The 19965-nt window shown below is 32.9% G+C and overlaps 1 protein-coding gene across 12 annotated transcripts in view; it reads right to left on the bottom strand.

Annotated features, from left to right (window-relative positions):
- Positions 1 to 8192: 8192 nt before the first annotated feature.
- The window catches only part of Nlgn1 (neuroligin 1), an 816885-nt gene continuing 805112 nt past the window's right edge, over positions 8193 to 19965 (bottom strand). For 9 of the 12 annotated variants that reach the window (XM_063229021.1, XM_063229019.1, XM_063229020.1 and 6 more), the window contains 3 exons: positions 17983 to 18195; positions 13879 to 14668; positions 8193 to 13082 (listed from right to left, as the gene is read on the bottom strand). In XM_063229021.1, the coding sequence (XP_063085091.1) occupies positions 12260 to 13082; positions 13879 to 14668; positions 17983 to 18195 (1826 nt within the window). In that variant the 3' untranslated portion in view covers positions 8193 to 12259. The remainder of the gene's footprint in view (positions 13083 to 13878; positions 14669 to 17982; positions 18196 to 19965) is intronic. The other 3 variants (XM_063229023.1, XM_023564138.2, XM_063229027.1) reach the window with 1 other exon arrangement.

Here is a 19965-nt window from a genome sequence, read left to right as displayed (position 1 = left end):
GAGATTAATAAATAGAAAAAATATACAAAGTAAAGGAGTACATTAAATATAAAAAGGAAATACAATGGCTTATAAGCATAAGAAAAGCAAGTTTACTTCAGTTCAAAAATGCAAATTAATACAAGAATGGAATTCCATTTATCTTAAAATGGAAAAGATAAAAAATTGATCATCATTTTTTTGGCAAAAGGGTAGAGAAATAGGTTCTCTAATACAGCTGGCAGGAATGTAAATTTGTATAACATCTTTGAAAACCAACCCCGAAACAGGTGTAAAAATTTAAAAATCCTTTGATTCCACCTCTAAGATTTATTCTTACATGTGCGTTCACTCATGTGTATACACTGGTATTGAGGATACATTTCTGATCATACATTTTGTTTTGCTCTGCTTTAACAATTCTGTTTCTGTTTTTGTTTAGATTCTACATCCTTCTGAAATTTAGGAAGAAACTTGCAAAATTCATTCAAATAACATTTTTTTTTTGCATGAGGAAACATGTTTTCTTCATGTGTTTTTGGCTTCATACTTGAGCTGTTCTCTGCCTCTTGAGAAGTGGTCCTGGTTTCTTTGGATTTCTCCTGTGGATTGATGCCTTTTTGAATTCATATACTCATATTTTGTGTCAAAAGGAAATTCTAGGTTGGTTAAAACTCTCCTCAAAACTTTGAAGACATACATAGCTTCCAGAGTTGATTTTGAAATTTCTGTTTATTCCTGGAAGACACAGGAATTGTTTTCTTTTCTCACGTCCTAACAGCCTGTTTCATAATTATGGAACCTTCTGTTCCGTCAATTATGTTGGGCACTTTGTGGCTCCCTTCAGTTAATACGCTCATGGCCTTTAAATCTGAAACATTTTCATGCACTATTTTTTCATAAAACCCTATTTATTCTTTAGCACAGTTTCAATCATAGCTCCTCTCCTTTACTGTAAGTAGCAATTTGGGTCTTGGTAGGCACCTCACTTTTCCTTATTGTTTTATCACTCAAGCATAACTTAGAAGCAGTGTAATTTAAACATTCTTCTAAGTTTCTTTTAATATGCTTTCTGAACAGACTTTTTCCTTTCAAACTTACAAACTGAAAAAACTAGGAAATATAACTGGCAAAAATTTCGATAGTTCAAATTTTGCTGATCTTATCACCCCGGTATCTTTAACCTGCTTCTTTGTCTTACTCATTTTCTGTCGCATACATTTCCTGACACTTGAATCTAGAGAGTTCACCAAATACTGATTTATTTCAGGGCAAAGCCTTTTCCCAAGGTGGTGGTGTTTTTTTCCATCTTTGAGGCACATGAACACTGGCTGCGTCTAGTCCTGTGATGTTCCCAGCCATTGATATTGAATGGCTGCACCCCATCCATGATTCATTAGAAGTGACAAGAAAGTGCAGTTCTAAAACAATGACTCCTCCTTTGTTTAGCTGAAATACTTCTCCAAAGACAAAATTATCATGTGTTGTCTGACTACCTAATTATATCACTCATAGAGAAATGCCAGGACAAACTTTTATCAGTCCTTAAAACTGTTTCTCTGTCTGTCTTTCTCTCTTTCTCCCTCTCTTTCTGACTCTCTCCATCTCCATCTCTGTCTCTCTTTCTCTAGAGTGTGCATTTTAAAATGGGAAATATTATTTTAAGACTAAAATTTGGGTCCCTAGAAATACTCATTGTTGCTGGTTTGATCACCGTTTGCATAACTTTGCAGTGTTCACGCAGACACTTTCACATTAAAACCCAGCCCATGTTAATCACTTCTTTATGCTGCATCAGAACATCTTTTATCTGCTATTAAGACCACTGGATCTTAAAGACAGTGGAGCTGACAAAGGACGTACCACAATGTGGAGTACATATTGCAATACATTTGTTGTACAGGTATCCCACATTTTACAGAAAACAGTCACAGAGTAGCAATATCACGCTTATCCACACAAACATACTGATTAAAAGTAACAAAAATTTTTGCATGTGATTCCCCTATTCTTATCAATTTTCTTATAGTTGTAGCATTTCTACATAGTCAAAATATCTAACCATGATGTACTATAATCTCCATCTTGTAACCATCACATAGTTTTAGTTCCCCGAGTAACTGTATATTATGTCTTCATTATCAATTATATTTGAGTCACTTTTCTATATATCTGAAGGTCATTTTCTGGTAAAACTTTGCAGGAATCAATCATGGGAATGATATTCCCTAAGTTCTTGAATGATGTTACCAATTTCACTATGGCCTTCATATCTACAATAACATTATGGCTGAATATAAAAGACATTGATTTAAATTGGTTGTTTTTTGGTATTGGGGTTCAAACTCATGACCTTGTGCTCACCAGGAAGGTGCTTACACTGCTGAGCTAACCCCCCAGCTCTGTAGTTTTTTTTTTTTTTAATATTTTCTATCTGATATTTCATTTACTCCAAACATAAAGCACTGGTTTGAAGACTTATGATTACCGAGTTATGCTATTAAAGTAGTGTCCATTTGAGGAACATCAATTTTTTTCTTTACCACAGTATGAATGCTTGGAGACCTTTTCCTTAACACTCAATTTTATTAGAATATGACTTAGAGTTGATTGTTTTTCATGAGTTTCCTCAGATAGTCAGTATTCCCTTTCAAAATGTCACGCCAATGTTTCATTATATAGGGAAGGTTATCTTGAATTGTGGTATTATTTTATTTTTTCTCTCATTTTGTTTTTCTTGTTTGAAGGTTCCATTTACACATAGCTAAGTTCCCTTCATGTGACCTCGTGTCGTCCTTGATTGAATTCTTCCCTTTGTTCCTCCATCTAGGTTTCCCTTTTTCCTTCTTCTTTGTCCTCTTTCCTCCATTCATTCTTTTTACATTTGCTTCTTTTCATCTTCTGCTTCTTTTTAGACATTTTTCTATGTGTTTTAAAACATTATTTGGTCTTCCATTTATCTTAATCTTTGTCTTTGAAATTACTCTTTCTTGTTATAATTCTTTTTAGATTTCTCTTAAATATGTATTCTAATTCTGAGGCATGTTGTTATTTCATAGGTTGCATTATATTCTTTATAAAATTTTATTTTAAAAACATTTCTTAGAACACCTATCATCTGGTTTTGTCCAATTAGCTACTCTTTAGTTTTCAACTTTTTTTTCTGTGGGGTTATATATTTTTTTTAGCCTTTGTTATATTTTTATTAGGATTGAGGAGAAGGAAGAAACAAAAGCATATTTTAAATCCACAGTATTTAATCAGTCTATTTTTGTCTTTTCCTAACTGACATATAGACATTCTGTATTTAAGTGATTCCTTCATTGCTTATATGTGCTGTAAATATTTACTTTCAGACTCTTCACTGTCAGTTAAAGAGTTATTTTACCTAATAGATTGAAATTTTTGGGCCCCCCCCTTTATGGCTTTATACTGTTATATAATTTGCTTTTCATACTTATATATTTAATTTGTCTGAGATATAGTCATTTTGTTTATAGTTTATTCTTTTCTATTGATTTGTAGTGCCCTTCAGGCATATAGCAATTTTTCCTTTCCTGATAGTTCTTGATTTCACTATTATTTTCCATTTGTTTCTCTGTGAACTGATACCACAGTTTTTAATAATAGCCTTGGAGTAGTTCTTGGTGCATGTTGTAGTTACTTCTTATTCTTTTGATTCTAAATAATCTTGGCTTTTCTTAATCTATAGCCATCTCAGATCCATAAACAAACAAACTCTGTTGTAATTTTGATTATCATGATTTGGGGGCTAAAGATAAACTTGAGATTTTTGAAAGTTACTTTTGTTTTCTCCATTAACATGACATACAATGTCCTTTCATGGGACATTTTAAGCTAAATTAAAAAAGAATATATGTACATATAAAGGCCCCTACGTACATACACAGTTGCATGTGTTTACATATGATTACAATAACACAAATTGATAGCACTGTTGTGGGGGATGGGACTAAGGGGTTTAGACCTGAAGTGAGATTGATGTAAAATATTACATCTTGTGTATGTCTCTTGGCTTCCTGCTTCCCTCCCTCGCTCTCTCCTTTCTTCCTGACTTTCTTTTCTTTTCTTCGCTTTGCTTTGCTTAGCCGCGCCTCTCCTCTCCTCTCTTCTTCTACTTCTTGATACTGAGTATTGAGCACAAATTCAGCAATTATTCTACCTCTAAAGCTTAAGCCAGGCGCTTACTTTTGATTTTAGCAATCTGATCTGAAGGCTACACTCATTGGGCTGGATCAACATCTTAATCATAAAGGGTGATTGACGTGAGAATTCTTTTTTTCATAATGTTTTTCTTTAATACAAAGTACTGATACCAGAGAAATGCCCAAGCAAAGAAGAGAGTTCCATTTTTTCAATTTCCCCAGTAATAATGGATCTTATGCCATTCAAATATTACAAATGGGAATTAACAGATCTCATATGTGGATCTGATAAGGTCTTCTGTGCTATGTGTATAGGTAAAAGGAAGATCAGTCCATTAGCTACATTTCATTCCCTTTCTTTCATCAAAATGCTACTCATCATATGGAATAGTTCTTTAGTATTTTTTAAGGAATGAATTAATGGATAAACAAGTCAAAATTATTAATTAGTAGAATTATTTTGTGGGTGAGATGTAGTGGCTTGTTTTTGAGTCTAATACAGGATTTGGAAAATAGTAAGTATTCAGTAAATATTAACTACTGCTTTTTGAGATATTATGGATATTATTTTTGCTGCTATTACTGTTGGCATTTGTTGTTATCTGATTTTGGAGAGTAGGTTTTAATTTTCCTTTCTGTGCTTTGGATGAATAAAGAAGAGTTACTTACCACGGTTCTGAAAGTCATTACTCTGACATGGATGAAAAGGTCTTCATAATATGCTGAAACTCATGAGGTAGAATTTAACAGTCTTTAATATCCCACACACAAGGAGAAAAATGAACAATGGAAAAATGAAAGCAGAGTTTGCTTGAAAGCAACACATGGAGAAGTTTTAAGGAGGTGATACTCTCATAAATTATATTAAAATAAGCACAGTTTCTACATGACAAAGTTGATGATTGCTCCATTAGACAAAGACATACTCTACCTAGGTGCTTCTCATGATTAATCTTAGATATTTTATTTCCTAACAAACTGAGGTTGGAAAGCATATTTGATGAATAGCAGTTGAGGTGGTGAAAAGAGTTACGCTATTTTATATTAAAGAGTTTTGCTTTGAGGATAAAATGACTCATGGATGAAATGGCAGCAGTCCTTAAATATTTGAAAATAATTCATGTATTGGAGACTTAAAATCAATATAAGAGAGGGATTTAAAAATCTGATAATGTACTCAGCTATTCTAGATTTCAGACCCATTTTTTCTAAGGTAGGGTTCACAACCACACAGAGTCTCTGTAGAAGACGATTAAAGGGCTGGGTGAGATAAACGTCAAGCTGGACATTTACTATGCCATGATTTGTTTTGTTTCAGTATGGAATGGCTTCAGATATGGCTGTATTTATTATTGGAAAAATAACTACCATCTGACATGATTGATGGATTTTCTCAATAAATTTCAGCTAATGCTGCTTTGAACAAGAATATATTTTATATTTATTATATTGAGGCATGAAAGAGATAAACAGGGGATTATGCATTGATTTTCTGCAGAGGAGAGCATGGAAACTGACTGGAATCTGACCAAATGTTTGAACTTATTCCAAGGTTGTAATAATTGCTTATTAATGGGTTGGTCATAGAGCTGGCCATGTATCGAACACCCACCACCTTGTCTGGGCACCATTTGTTGAAGAATGAATATGTAACTCCTCTTATCGCTTGGCTGATGGTGTTCAGTAGCTTCTTTTCTCCTGAGAAAAAAAGAAGCCAATACCCAAGGCTCTCGTTAGTTAGACCACCTTTTAAATCTTCTTCACAAATTCCTCATGAACAGTAACGACAGTAATTGAAATAGAGGCTGCAGAAATTCTTGGGAAAATCCCCTGTAGCACAGAGGAAGGTCTCTGAGCATCAAAAGGATTTTAGAAGAGTTAGAAATGTTTTCACTGGAGGCAAGTCTCCGGAAGTGGGGCAACAGGATGGACTTCAATTTCCATTTCACTGAAAATATTGCTTTCACATGAACATCTACAGAATATATTTGGAAATTTTTAAAACTCTGAATAACATTTTGTAAATTATATGCAAATATAATAATGTAGTGAAAAAAGGAGCCATATAAATTGCACTAAGTTCTAGGAAACATAACCATCTTATATAATGCACACCACTTAGAAGGAATTTTGAGCTATTTACTTTATTTGGTATCGCTAGCTACATGCAGCCACAGAGATCTGCAAAACAGTGAAAATTCTTTTGTTTATTAATTTGGAGTAATGATCTTTAAGTCATAATTTTGGTAATATGATATTCTGTTTGCTTAATGCATTTTTATCTTGGACTTTATTTCATGTAGATTTCTACTAATGATTGGTACTGATTAGGCAGGTATAAGACTTCAAATACGTTACTCTAGTATTTTTGTTTCTTTCCAGTAAGACAATTTGACCAGGACTTGGATCAAGGATTAGGATTAGTGTATCTTCCAAAATGCTATTAATCTTGTTCTCCATGGATAATAGACCTATGATTTTAAGGGTTTTATTTAAAGCTTCTGTTTGTCTTTATTAACTGTTGTATATACCTCTATTAAAAAACTAGATGTAGGGAAAAATAAATTTCAAATCAAAGATTTTTTAATTTCTTCTTTTCTTCCCTCCTTCCATTTCTTTCTTTCTCCTTCCTCTCTTCTGTTCTGACAGGCTCTCAAATTACGCTTTCTAAACTTTTCTCTGCATTCACAGCGATAAACAGACCATAAAATATCATTGTTCCTATCAAGTTAGAACAGGCCTAGGCTATACAAAGAAGCTACAAGGGAGCATTTACCTTAGAAATGTTTTTTGTGTGTGCCAAGCAGAACACGTTATTTCTGAGTTTAAAAATAGTCAACACACAATTTAGAAAACATGGTTATATTTATTAATGGCAATAAATGCATTTTAATTAAAGCCATGGATGTCCCAACACAACTTGAATTATGACAACCCAATGGCCTTTTTTTTTTTTTTACAAAACTAGGCTCTTTGTTTCATTAATTTCCTAAAGGATGTGAGTGCAGTGAAAGGATGACTCAAAAACTATGAAATCCCTTTAAATCCTCTGTCTACTATAGATACCAACTCTGAAAGTGGCATTTAAAAGTGCTCCTTTTATTTTAACTTCATCTGCTGAGCTTTTGTTATTGTACCTTTACAATTTCTTTAAAGCTTTGATTTTTGTGTCAACAAAATTGCTAGTACTTTGGCTTGACTTTCCATGAAGAACTAAATTGTGTCATGTTAGTATGTATTTAGGAAGATATATAGCATTTGTAAATATATGGATCTGAATGAGCCATCATAAATATATAAACAACATGGTATATAAGATTATCTATATATCATGTAATATACACTGGATGGACTGGGAAATATATATATATGCTTCTTCTTAATAAAGTCAGAATTCTAAATAAAATTTACCTATACAAAAAATTTAAAGTTTTTAGAGATGTAAATTTTTCCTTAAGAACCATAAAATCAGATAGCTGAATAATTATCATTTCCTAAAAGTTAACTTTATTCTTTTCAAAGCGTCATTTGAACCCATTTAACATCATGAAAATCAAATTAGATGAAAGCACTTCAAAATAAAAATGTCTTATTAGCAAAGGATAACATAGTCATTCTATTTTATCTTTTAAATCAATTAATCCAAACGTGTAAATTTAAAAATGTCTTATAAACAAAATTCACGAAAGAAAAGGCACTTAGGCCCTGCACATGGTCATTCCAATCTGTATTCTCCACAACTATAACCAAATAAAACTGATTTTGGCCTTCATATAAATACAGCAAGTTGCCAGATTAAAACTGAATCACAACGTTTATGAGAAAGAATCAGCTTGGCCAACAGAATGTTTCACATCAGTAGGAAATTTCTTTAGTGGCTTCTGATGGAATCTGAAGCGTGTGTTATTAGCATAGCAAGTGCAGGAGAGGTATAAGGCTGTTGGAGACATTCCCTTAGTTTATTGACTAAAAAGATAAAGTAATTGCTGTAACAGTAAAGCTTGGCAAGATAATTAAATGAATGATAACAAAATCTCAGCAGGGAAGTGCCCATTAATTGAATTTATTTGGGAACATGTTTTCACAAGTATAACAAATTATCTAATTTTCACTGACATTAAAAAGTGATAGCCTATAACAACTAATTACTAGAAATGAAGGAAAAGGCCAGTACTTTGAACCAATAACACAGTGGAAAACAAAATTACTAACATCAAAGGGCTGCCGTGATGTTTGACAGCTTCCTAAGAATTCTATTTGTCATTTTGTTCTGTGAAGACATTTCACTGAAACTTGCCAAAGAAAAGAATCCCAGTTATTTCTGTGTAGTAGTGTCTTTAAAGCTGGAACAAATTTACAACATTCTTTATATTCTTTACTATAATTAACATGTGTCTCAGCATGACTATGACAACAGGTATAATAACTGTTGTTACAGTATACATTACAGCTGTAGTAATTGAGTTTTGGCTCAATTTCTGTAATGAAATTATTGCCACCATCTTTTCCTACTTAGTATTACATATGGTGAAAGTTTTAAAAATTTTTGTTGCAGTTTAATGTTGAACAGATCAAGAAGTCTGATTAAATTATATTTTTAAATCAAATTTTAAATATGGTACAATCTATACCCATTCTCTGTTTTAAGCTGAGATATGCCTAAATTGAATGTTTGTAATGTTTTACCAAATTATGTTCAATTTGCATAAAAATTGATGAAATTTGTTAAATATCTGCGGTACTCATTTTCACAGTCAATATGTTCAATAAAAATTTGAAAGAATTAAAACTGTTACCTTAATATTTTTATCTCATACTCTAATGTCAATGTTTTGAAAAAATTTTGGAATAATTATAGAACAGCAAATCAATGAAATAGAGATCATTTTGGCTTAATGATAGTAATTCTAAACAGCCTTGCTTAGTTATAATTTAATCCAAGGCAAGAAAATCTCAATTAATATATAATGGCAAAAATGTATTTTAATTTTGGTGATCAATTTTTATCATAAAGTAAATGATCATCTAAATAAATATATTTTAATATACTGCTTAAAACTGAATAACAGTGTTCAAGATTTTTTCTTGCATTTAAAAATTAAGTTTCAGCTTTAAAAACAGTACATTTCCCAACTTTCCATGAAAAATTTAATCATATTTACTGCAAACATGTACTAATAAAAAGATAAAATTTAAAAACAGTTATTCTGCTGACTGTGGGACATCATTTTACATTCAGAAAAACAGAGGCTGTAATTAAAAAAATAACAGCTAACACTCATTCACAACTTTTCCACATGACTTGAAAACATCAATAGATCTTGACAGATATTATCTTAATTTAGAGAAAAAAGAGTAGGGGCTATGCTTTGTTTTCCTAAATTATTTCCCTAAATTAATATAAAGTAGATGACAGAAGTGTTATGCACAGGTAGACTGGATTGATTGATATAAAATAATAGATTGGTAGCTAGAAATATGGCATCAATAAAACAATCAAATGCTTGGTTTTTCCAAGTGAAGTAATAATGTATATGAAAGCATTCATTCACATCTTATTTTGTTGGCACTTCTCTTTCTGTTTTTACCCTTTGTTTAATTAATATAGTAAAAGACAGTATTCTGATTAAACAGTATTTCAGATGCTAAACATTTCTTTTTATTGGTTTACATTGGCAGTTCACATTCTAAAAACATAACCACATCAAGCAAAAATTGAATACAGACCACTCTGGATTTTGAAGACTTTTACTTCTAACAGAGATATTTACTTGAAATTATGGAGCAATGTCTATATTTTATTAATAGTTAACAATTGGGGGGATAAATTATAATTAAAGAAGTTACTTGAAATACTTCTTTAATTTTCTAGTCTTAGTTTAATGTTTTTCTCAGCAGTTAAATTCTTCTTAGGATAACCTTTATCCTTTACTTTATCATAGTTTGATTACCTTTGCATTATGAACCTAGGTATTTTTATTTCATAAAATATCACATTTATTTCCAATAGATATTTTTCCCCGATGTGCATAAAATGGAACCTGTGTTTCTAACTGAAAACTATTGGTACTTTCTTTCTATAACACCCTCACAAAAGGGGTACTTAAAAATACAAGCCAGTATTTTTCATGAATTTATAAATTCGTAATGTCAAACCTTCACATGTTTCATCTTTGCTAAGACGTGACTTTAAACACATGGTTGTATTTTCTGTAGAAGTTACTTGTGTGTCTTCAAAAACCGACTGGTCTAGAAAAATGACTCTTTGAGACAATCATGTTCCTTTTGTTTTTGTTTTTTTAAAAAAAGACAAAACAGCAACAAACATTTTAGCTCTTTAATGAGCAAAAATCATGTCTCTTAGCATTTGACTAATAGTCATTATCCAGATTATCTTTATTTCACGCAATGACCAGTGACATGGCCAAGATGTACAAAGTTTGTTTCCATCAAGTAGTATACAATATTTTTCTTTTGTATAATAAGCTTTCATTCTTGAAAAAGAGTAACTGAAAAGAAAGGTTTCTGTTACTGCAGTTAGTTTGTCAGAGAAAGTTCTTTGCATTATCTTACAAACTATCAAAATTGCTAGTCATCTGAAAAAATGTAAAAAAAAATCACATAACTTTAGTCTAATAGAAATATAGTACAGGTAAGAGAGAAAGTATTTGTCAGGATGTGCTCTTTAAGTCCATCTCGTTTTTTTAATATAAATGTACATCTGATTACATATACAAACATTTGGAAAGGTCTGTGATATACTGATCTTATTGGTAAACAACAGGGAGATGAAGAGTTTCCTGTGACTTTAGAAATTCGTTTAAAATCACACACATGTGTAAGACTAAAACCTCCCAGGTGTCAACCCTCTTAGGTTCTGTTCTATGTTGCACTCTACTGAGACTAGGTGAGTAAATTTCCGTGAATGAACCTCAGTGAGAAAGTTAAGTAATATGAAGCGGGACATAACTTTATATCGAATTACTATTATTAAACATTTTGTCATGCAACATGAGTAAATCAATTAACTGAGAACTGTAATCAGAATGATAATATTGGGGCACCCTCATAGCATAGAAGACTGTTGCAAGGAATGCTTTGGACACACTTCACCTTACCAAATGGGACAAAATACAGAGTAACAAAAACCACAACAAATTGTTGATCCTGTAACACATGTCCAATTAGGGTTATATCTTTTTATAAATTATTTATATGGAACTGAAAAGAATATTAAAATAAGAATTTTTTCTGGGATTCATATCAGCAAGTATTCATCATCATATCTATAGTTTCTTCAAATACCTTTAGTAACTAATCCTATTATTGACACTACTGTGATTTATTTTACTGTAATTATTTTGGCCCCTTAAAATCTTCTTTAGGTTCTGCCAATTGATGGAGGAAGCTTCTATTAAAAACTCCAATGGGATGAGAAGAATTTTAATTACGGCTTAATCAGCAGCACAGCCACCAAGCATATAAATTATCATGCACATCGTGCTAAAAATATCCAGTTTCCTTTATCCCCACAACTTTATACTGACAGCACTTATGTGATAATGTTGTACCTGCCAGTCTTTAAACTTCTTTGTTTTACTGGCAAATTTCAGCATGAGCCTCTGCTAAGGCCATTAACAGCATTGGTGCTTTGTGTACTTATCCAAATATGTAAATATGGTCTACACAATAAAACGGCTCCAAATAAAAACTGGTGAAAATTATCTGACATTCCATTGGTGTGTCCCTTGTGCATATTCATAGTTGTTTTTAAATTTTTATTTTTTTATATTTCAGACATAGTTCTTTCCTGTTTGGTGTTCCACATGCCTAATTCCATTATGTAACTTAAATCTTCAAAAAATTAATTCTTGAATGTGAATGAAAAGTATCATTCAGAGCAATTGCTTCAAGCAACTGCAATTTGTTTTTAAAGTTGATTTGTTATATATATATACAATTCATATTTTTAAAACCCCCAAGTTGTTGATATGTATATTCACACAATATTCCTCCTTATTTAAATAGTGAGAGTCTTGTAGATTGAAAGCCAAGGAATCTTCAGTAATCTTTTACTGTAATCCATCAAAAAATAGTTTGTTTCTCTTATCTGGCTATACCCTGGTTGTTGAATGTGAATGGGGGTGGGAATGGGGGTGGGGCAGAGTATTGTTCTGTCCTCCAGTAAATGTATTGAATGTGTGTAAGGGCTGAATCCCTGGTATAGTGTTAGGAATCATGGTAATGGTGTTGGGTGTCATTAAAGGGACATCATCAGGTGATCTTCTCATAGCTAGTGTGTAATCTGGGGGGCAGGCGGTCCGCAGAACCACCTCATGTGGATGGATGGACTCACATTCATGATCCAAATCAGTGTGCTTCATTTGGAGAGACATGATTTCCTCTTCTTGGGCATGGGTCAGGTCATTGGTAGTAGTGCGTTGAGGGCTACACCTCCGATGAACGTCATGTCTCCTCTTATCCTTTTTGTAGTAGAGAGCTGCAAAGGCCAAGATGTTCAGAAAAAGCAGTGATGCTCCGACTGCAATAGTGACACTCAGCTCTGTGGAGTAGTCCCTTTGATCCACTGAAAATGGACTTGGCTGCTGTTTGGGATCATCTTGCTTGGCAGTGGGAAAGGCGGCTGTGACAGATACAGAATTTTTTCTCGTAGGTCTGAGAGTGATGTCTGTTGATGGCACTTTCGTTGTGGTCGAGGTATACTGAGAAATGTCATTGAGATTATGCAGATGAGGTACCAGCTCCAACCAGAGGTTTACCTTATTGGCTCGGTAATGCTCTTTAACCCTTGGTTTTAATCCAATATGTAGATAAAGTTGGTCTTTCTGGGAATATCTGGTCCATGCAACTTCTTCAAAGCGGTTGGGTTTAGTATGAATGAATTTTGTATCTTGAGGAACTGGTTGATTTGGGTCACTAGTAAAAAAAAAAAAAAGGAATTATGAAGCAATTTTTTTTTCTCAGTCAAAATTCTTCTAGTTTAATTGAAGCGGCAATTTAGCAAGGTTGTTATATTTTAACTTTAACTGGGGTCACTTTAGACATTTATATCTCCTTACAGGCAGATTGGTAGATGAGAGGTATGTAAGGTTCACATTCTTTGCTCTCTGCCCATTTAGTGGTGAACTACTATCTGCTCAAAGACTTCTATGAATTATTTAAATATTTACATATATGAGTTGTTGCATAGGCAGTGTAGGAGAGGTGGCATGGAAAAGTGGGACAGAATTGGGATTTAGAACTGGCAGATAAAGATTTGATTTACTGTTGCTATATACCTGACATATGAGTATTTATATGAAGTTCATAGACACTTGGGTTCCTTTTGTGAGAATGGAATTATTTATACTTGACTTGCCTACCTCAAATTGGAAGGACCAAAGAGCATACAGTATTACAAACTAGAAAAATCTGTGCAGTAGTATATTTTGAGATACATAATTAGCAATGTTATATCCTGTATAATTAAAAAAAACCCAAAGCATATTTAATTATTGAGTAATGCAATAAAGATGTCTTAATAAACATTTAAAGAGATAATTAATAAAGACCTAAGTTTTAGAGATACAACAATATAGAATTAATGTTGAATAAAATTTTGGTATATTGCTGAATGATCCATTAAATTATTTAGACACAATTTGCACTTTAAAAATAACTAAAAGAATATTTTCATTAAAATTGTACTAAACTTCATTCCTTAGGTACTTACCCAGTTTTAGCAAAATTTGTCCAGTAAGTCATTACAACTGCACTCAGCATCACATCATTTTTAGAGAAATTGCAAGGAAACAACTCGGTAGGACCGATCATGGGTATTCCCAGTACGTAAGGAACCTCATCTCCATGGGCTGCGTCAGCCCATGCTGGAACCTGATCTGTCTGGCAATGATGGTAAAAAGCGTAGAAGTATGTGGGTGAACCAAAGTTGGAGTGAAGATCTGCTGTTGCTACAGCTGGTGCCACCCACTGATGGTCTGTAAACAAAGCCAGTAAGGTCTTCCTTCTGGTTTCGGGGTTATGCCGGTCAGCCCAGTCAGTATACATGAATTTAATGGTTTCTCTCAAAACATCTTTGCCTTCGGGATATCCATATAAATTATCAACAAAATTGGAAACAGCGAAGTCAAAATCACTAGCAGATATACCATCATCACTATCTACTATATTTTCCACAAACTTTAAACCTTCCCCTTGGTTAACTCCTAACATTATATCATAGTTGAGAAACTCTCCTTGCTCCATCAGTATTTGAGGATCGTCTGGTATTACATCACCGTCAATCACAGGTCCAAAGGCTATGTGGTATCTGGCTGGTTGAATATCTTGATCGACAAGTTCTTTGTAAGGCTTCTTCTGGAGGCATTCCACTAACTCTACTGTATCTGAAATATTGCAGCCAACTTTTGTGGCCAACATTCTAGCATATTTTGCAGGTTGGAAACTAACAGCCCAACTGGAAAGGGCTGTTCCACTTTGAGCTATTGCTCGTTGAAAAAGTCCTATGGGAAAATCAACAAAGAGTTTCAGATGACCTTGAAAAATGCTGCAGCAAAATAATATATTTTAGACATGTATATAAAAACCTAGATACATCCCAGGAGACAGACAGAGAGAGAGAGAGAGAGAGAGAGAGGGAGAGAGAGAGAGAGAGAGAGAGAGAACAAAAGGGAGACAGAGAGAGAGAGAGACAGAGAGAGAGAGAGAGACAGAGAGAGAGAGAGACAGAGAGACAGAGACAGAGAGACAGAGAGACAGAGAGAGCAAAAGGGAGACAGAGACAGAGAGAAAGAGAGAGAGAGAGGGAGAGAGAGCGAAAGGGGGGAGAAAGAGAGAGAGACACAGACAGAGACTGAGACAGAGAGACACACACAGAGAGAGAGAGAGAGAGAGAGAGAGAGAGAGAGAGAGAGAGAGAGAGAGAGATTTTTTTTTTGCTAAGATATGGCATACAAAGTCATCTCCAGGGTAAAATGAATCAGAAATGCAGACTTAGGTCCTATGTGTTGAGTGACATCTGCTTTATGAAGAGGTCTAAATTTTGCAGGCTCAAGAGGCAGCGAGAAAGGAGGGGAGAAGTTGTAAATACTAGTTGTAAAAATCAGCAAATAATTTCTTCAATGAGCATAAAACCACATATATTATCAATAGCAAACAGATGGAGCAAATCCTCTGTACGACTCCCCGTCAGATTTGGTATTGTCTGTCTGAGAAATATCACTTAATTTGATTGTCTTCAGCCTCTACAAAAGTGTGTTTGTTTTAACCAGATTTAATTTGGAAAATAATTGAAATCGCATATAACTATTGGGCCAGATATTTGTTTATACCCTGGAGATGACCCTACGGACACACACACCAAAATATAACTTTAGAGATACTCTAAGATCTTCATGTCAGACATAGTAGGCTGATTATTCATCTTTCAGAAGAAGATATAATGATTCAAGTGTCTTCATTAAATAAAAGAAAAAAATCAGCAAAAGGCTTTGGTGAGGGTAGATTTAATTTTTTTCACTGTCAAATGTATACTGCTATAGTTTATCATAAAATATGAAACATAAATGGTCAACTACTTTTTACTTATTTTCATTTTTTAAAAACGTGAATTTTGACCCCATATAAAGTTTAAGAGCTGCATGCCACTGAAATGTGCAAATGTGGTTTTCTATTCTTTGGAGGATTGTCTAAACAAATTTGCTTTTAAAAATATAATTTATCCATTTTCTTTTTTATTTGATGTCAATTTTTAGATGTAACTGTAGTTCAGTTAAAAATATGCTAAATTATTTATATGTGACGAGAAAATAACTTTATACAAAGGTGTTAAAGCATTGTCCCAATTAGAAGTTTCAGATTTTTCTCTAAACACACATATATATAGTAAAACTTCTGTAACTTGACTCAAATATTCAAAAAGTCAAGCAATACTAATTCAAATTTGTTCTTTTCTGACATCTTTATGAATGTATTTTAGATCAGTAGAGACACATATGTTACAACAAATACTAAAATACCAATAATTTAAAAAATACATAGTGTCAACATTTGCCCAAGCAAATATTTTATAAATAATAATTTTATAGCTAAAGGAAGCCTGATAATTTTTGTAATATCCTTTACCATTTCAGGAATTCAATGACATTAGCTGAATATGCCAAAAAGATTTAAAGTATAATGAACATTGTGTTGAATAGTGCCTGAAGTTGCCACTTAGGCGATATTGGGAAAGCCATTTATTTTATCAGTGGTGAGAATGCTTGGTAAGTGTATGCAAGATGTAATCGATTCCTGGTTGATGCAGGTCTGAGCATGGCTGTATCTCTTTATGGAGTGTACAGCCTTTAACAGCAGTGTCTTCACTAGAGACAGAATCAGCCAGACAATTTCAAGAGATCTCAGCACCTCCAGGTCAAGACAAAACAGCTCATTCTGGAGATGTGTTTGGATTAGAGCAGATCTAAGTCCATGTCTCTGGCCAGATATATATAAATTTTCTTAAGGACTACAATAAACATTTTCAAATTTTTGCCATAACCGCTCACTATGCTGTCAATTATTGAAGAGCAGTGCTAGTTGACTAAGTAATGGATTCAAACATTGAAAATGTTCTCAGCTGCATCACTTTGTCATCTCAAATCAGAATCTAGTAATACATGACTCTCTTTGTATATATATATATATATATGTATATATATATATAAACATATACATATACATATACATATACTCATTTAATGGCTAGCTGTTCTTTTGGATTTCTTCATTATGATATTTTGATATCTATAACATTGTATATCTGGTGCTCATATAATAAAACTCTATTACAATTTAAGATGCTTCATGAATTACACTTGACAGTGAATAATTAAGTTCATTATATATAAAATGACACGAAGTAGAAAATAAAAGATGTTTTGTATTGATACATATTCTCTATTGTCCTCTCTATTATACATAAATAATAGTGTATAATTTGCAGACTTCTTTGGCAAAACTTCTGTTCTTGTAGACATTTCAAATTAATAATGCAGTCAAAATGGGTGATTAAACACATGGTAAAATGAAGCCCATAAAGAACAACCAGATGAGCTTTGGACAGACACTTGGGATGTCAAAGCCAGCAAATGGAAACAAGAAAAATATTTCATGGATTTAAGCAGCCTCAGTACTATATGCGGGTATGCCAAGCTTTAGGGGAAAAAAAAGTTTTGGAGTTGAAAACAGGAAAAAGCACAAAAGAAAATGTATTTTTCCTTTTAATCAAAAGCTCCACTACTGACCTTGATGCTTTGACAATTTTGGGACATGCATGCAAAAATAATGAAATACCCATTCTCTCCTGAGACAAGTGAAATCACATGTTTCCAGACAAACTAGCTTATGGCTGCTTCATTGGTTTCATACTAATAAAGGGCTTTAAATGTCTATTATCTCGAAAATAGATTTTATACAATCCCTGTGTTAGAAAAAAACCTTTGATTTTGATTACTGAATAAACAGAGAGGACAGAACTGTGAATATCTTTGCATGATTTTCTCTGAAATCACCCTTTGAAAGAAACAAAAATAACTCTAATGCTGACTATTCTGAAGTGTACTTGAAAGGGCATCTTTACCACGCTACACAGAAGACAAAGAAAAATGTGTGACAAAAATTTAAACATGCATAGAAATCTAAAGAAACATAGCTTTAAATAGTCCTTGAGTTCAACCTAATGCTGAGTTTGAACAGAGAAATATATACAGAGCATCACATACTACTAATGGTGGCATGCAGACACCAAAATTGTCAAAATTTGCAACCTGCTTAATACCTTTGGTTGAATTGCTCCAACGGTTACCTTCAGAATAATGGGATAAAGTCAGGAGATTGACACATGAACCCCCAGCGCCTGATCCAAAGACAGTGATTCTCAAGGGGTCACCACCAAAGAATCCAATGTTTTCACTAGTCCATCTTAAAGCCTGTATAAGGTCGAGAAGCCCATAGTTTCCTTTTGCAGCCTGGTCTCCTGTACTCAAGAAACCTGGAAAATAAAAAAAAAAAAAAAAAAAAGAGGGACCGCTTAGAACATTTGTTTGACCTGACATGAATTAAATAGATGTAAGTGTAATTGTGAGTATAGACTGTGTTAATAAAGTGAGTACAATCCAAGTTCTTCATTGATGTTATTTCCCACAAGATAAAATGATTTGTTAGGAAGAACAGTAGTTACTGAAACCTCAAAAATAGCATCTATTTTTCCCAAATGCTTCGTTTGTTACCCAGGTAACAGATCATGGACAGGCAAAAGGAATGAAAATATTCAAAGACATCTCAAAGGAGATATTTCAGTGGCCAAGATACTTGGTGGAAATATTTCCAAAGCATTATGGGACATATGAAAATGTGAATTAAACATCATGTCAGTCTTGAAGTTGCTGCAATCTAATATGGTCAGAATTTAAGTTTTGTGCAATAGAACATAAATACAAATATAGAAATAGAGTATGTTTCCAAATCTTATTGGAAAAGTGTTCTAGCAATTCTGTAAAACTATGTACAACCCTTTGCGTGTATACACACCCACATGTTTATGTTGATTTTGGCCCATGATTAAGAAACAATCTTTGAGACCACATTATGAATCACCCACAATGCCAAAGTGGGAAAAGTTGCTTAATTAGCAAATAGTGCACAGTAATTGGAGGTTTCAAAAACAGTTTGTACTTAAGAACTTCTGGAATTCTGATAGCTCTGCTTTATTAAGAACCAAACAATGAAGAAACATCTTGTTAAATGATACAGTTTAGGTAGAGCAAAGATTAAAAGAATCTGAACTGACAGATGGCCAAAGGCAATTAAAAAATAAATAAAAAATATTGGGGCAGTCAGAACTGAGCAATTTGAGAAAAGAGGCAAAAATAGTACTTTAGTATTACTTTTAACATATTTATTTTGCTAACAACTTGTAATGTGTTATAATCACTTTAAAGACAAGCATCTATTTTCTGCTGTATTTTGTATAAACAGAAATGTTTCAGAAAATGTTGCACTTAAAGGACTGTTAATGTATTATATAGAAAATATTTAGAGACATTACACATAATTCAACTGATAATATACAAGAATATAATTTCCAATATCAACAAATTTAGAAAATAATTTAGAAAAACAGTTCTCTCTGCTATTGCAGATATTACAGAAATTTAATATAATGCGTCATGGTTTAAAGTTATTGAATTTTAAACATACTTCTTTATTTTATAGAGAAAATGAAGTCAGTTGTATTTGTGTCAACAAAGGTTTGGCAGCAATACTTATCGGCTGAGTAAATAAATCTATAACCCAAATGAATATATAAGCAAGATATTTTTTAGGATAAATATTAAGAAATATACAAAGGCAAACCTTCCTAAATATTTGTGAAAACTGAAGAACTAATGTGGTTATTATTTCTTTTCCTATAAAAGCCAAAGTTCTAAATAATTTAAGTACAATCTCTAGTTCGCTGTGCATATGTATTCTTAGGTAACTCTAGAAATATTACTTACCCTTAAGTTCGAGATTAAAGCTTTACACATATATTTTGAACACACATATCTTTCTGGCCATAGCTACTTATTAAATGTGCATAATGAGTTAGAGAAATTTTCATGATGTTTTCTTACACAGAAGCATTTCCAAACGTACAAAAGATGATACCATAGGAAACAAAAGCATGGCAGGGAACTCTTAACTTTTCTTGCTATTATATGAACTTTGATATAAGAGAAAACTATTAGTTTAATTCCTGATTCTGTTGCAAATGTTTTGA

Source organism: Cavia porcellus, unplaced genomic scaffold (assembly GCF_034190915.1).
Source record: "Cavia porcellus strain 051 isolate PalLab524CR breed Dunkin Hartley unplaced genomic scaffold, mCavPor4.1 scaffold_17, whole genome shotgun sequence".
Taxonomy (NCBI): domain Eukaryota; kingdom Metazoa; phylum Chordata; class Mammalia; order Rodentia; family Caviidae; genus Cavia; species Cavia porcellus.
The sequence above is the reverse complement of the archived record's forward strand: the minus strand, read 5'-3'. Positions and strand labels throughout refer to the sequence as shown.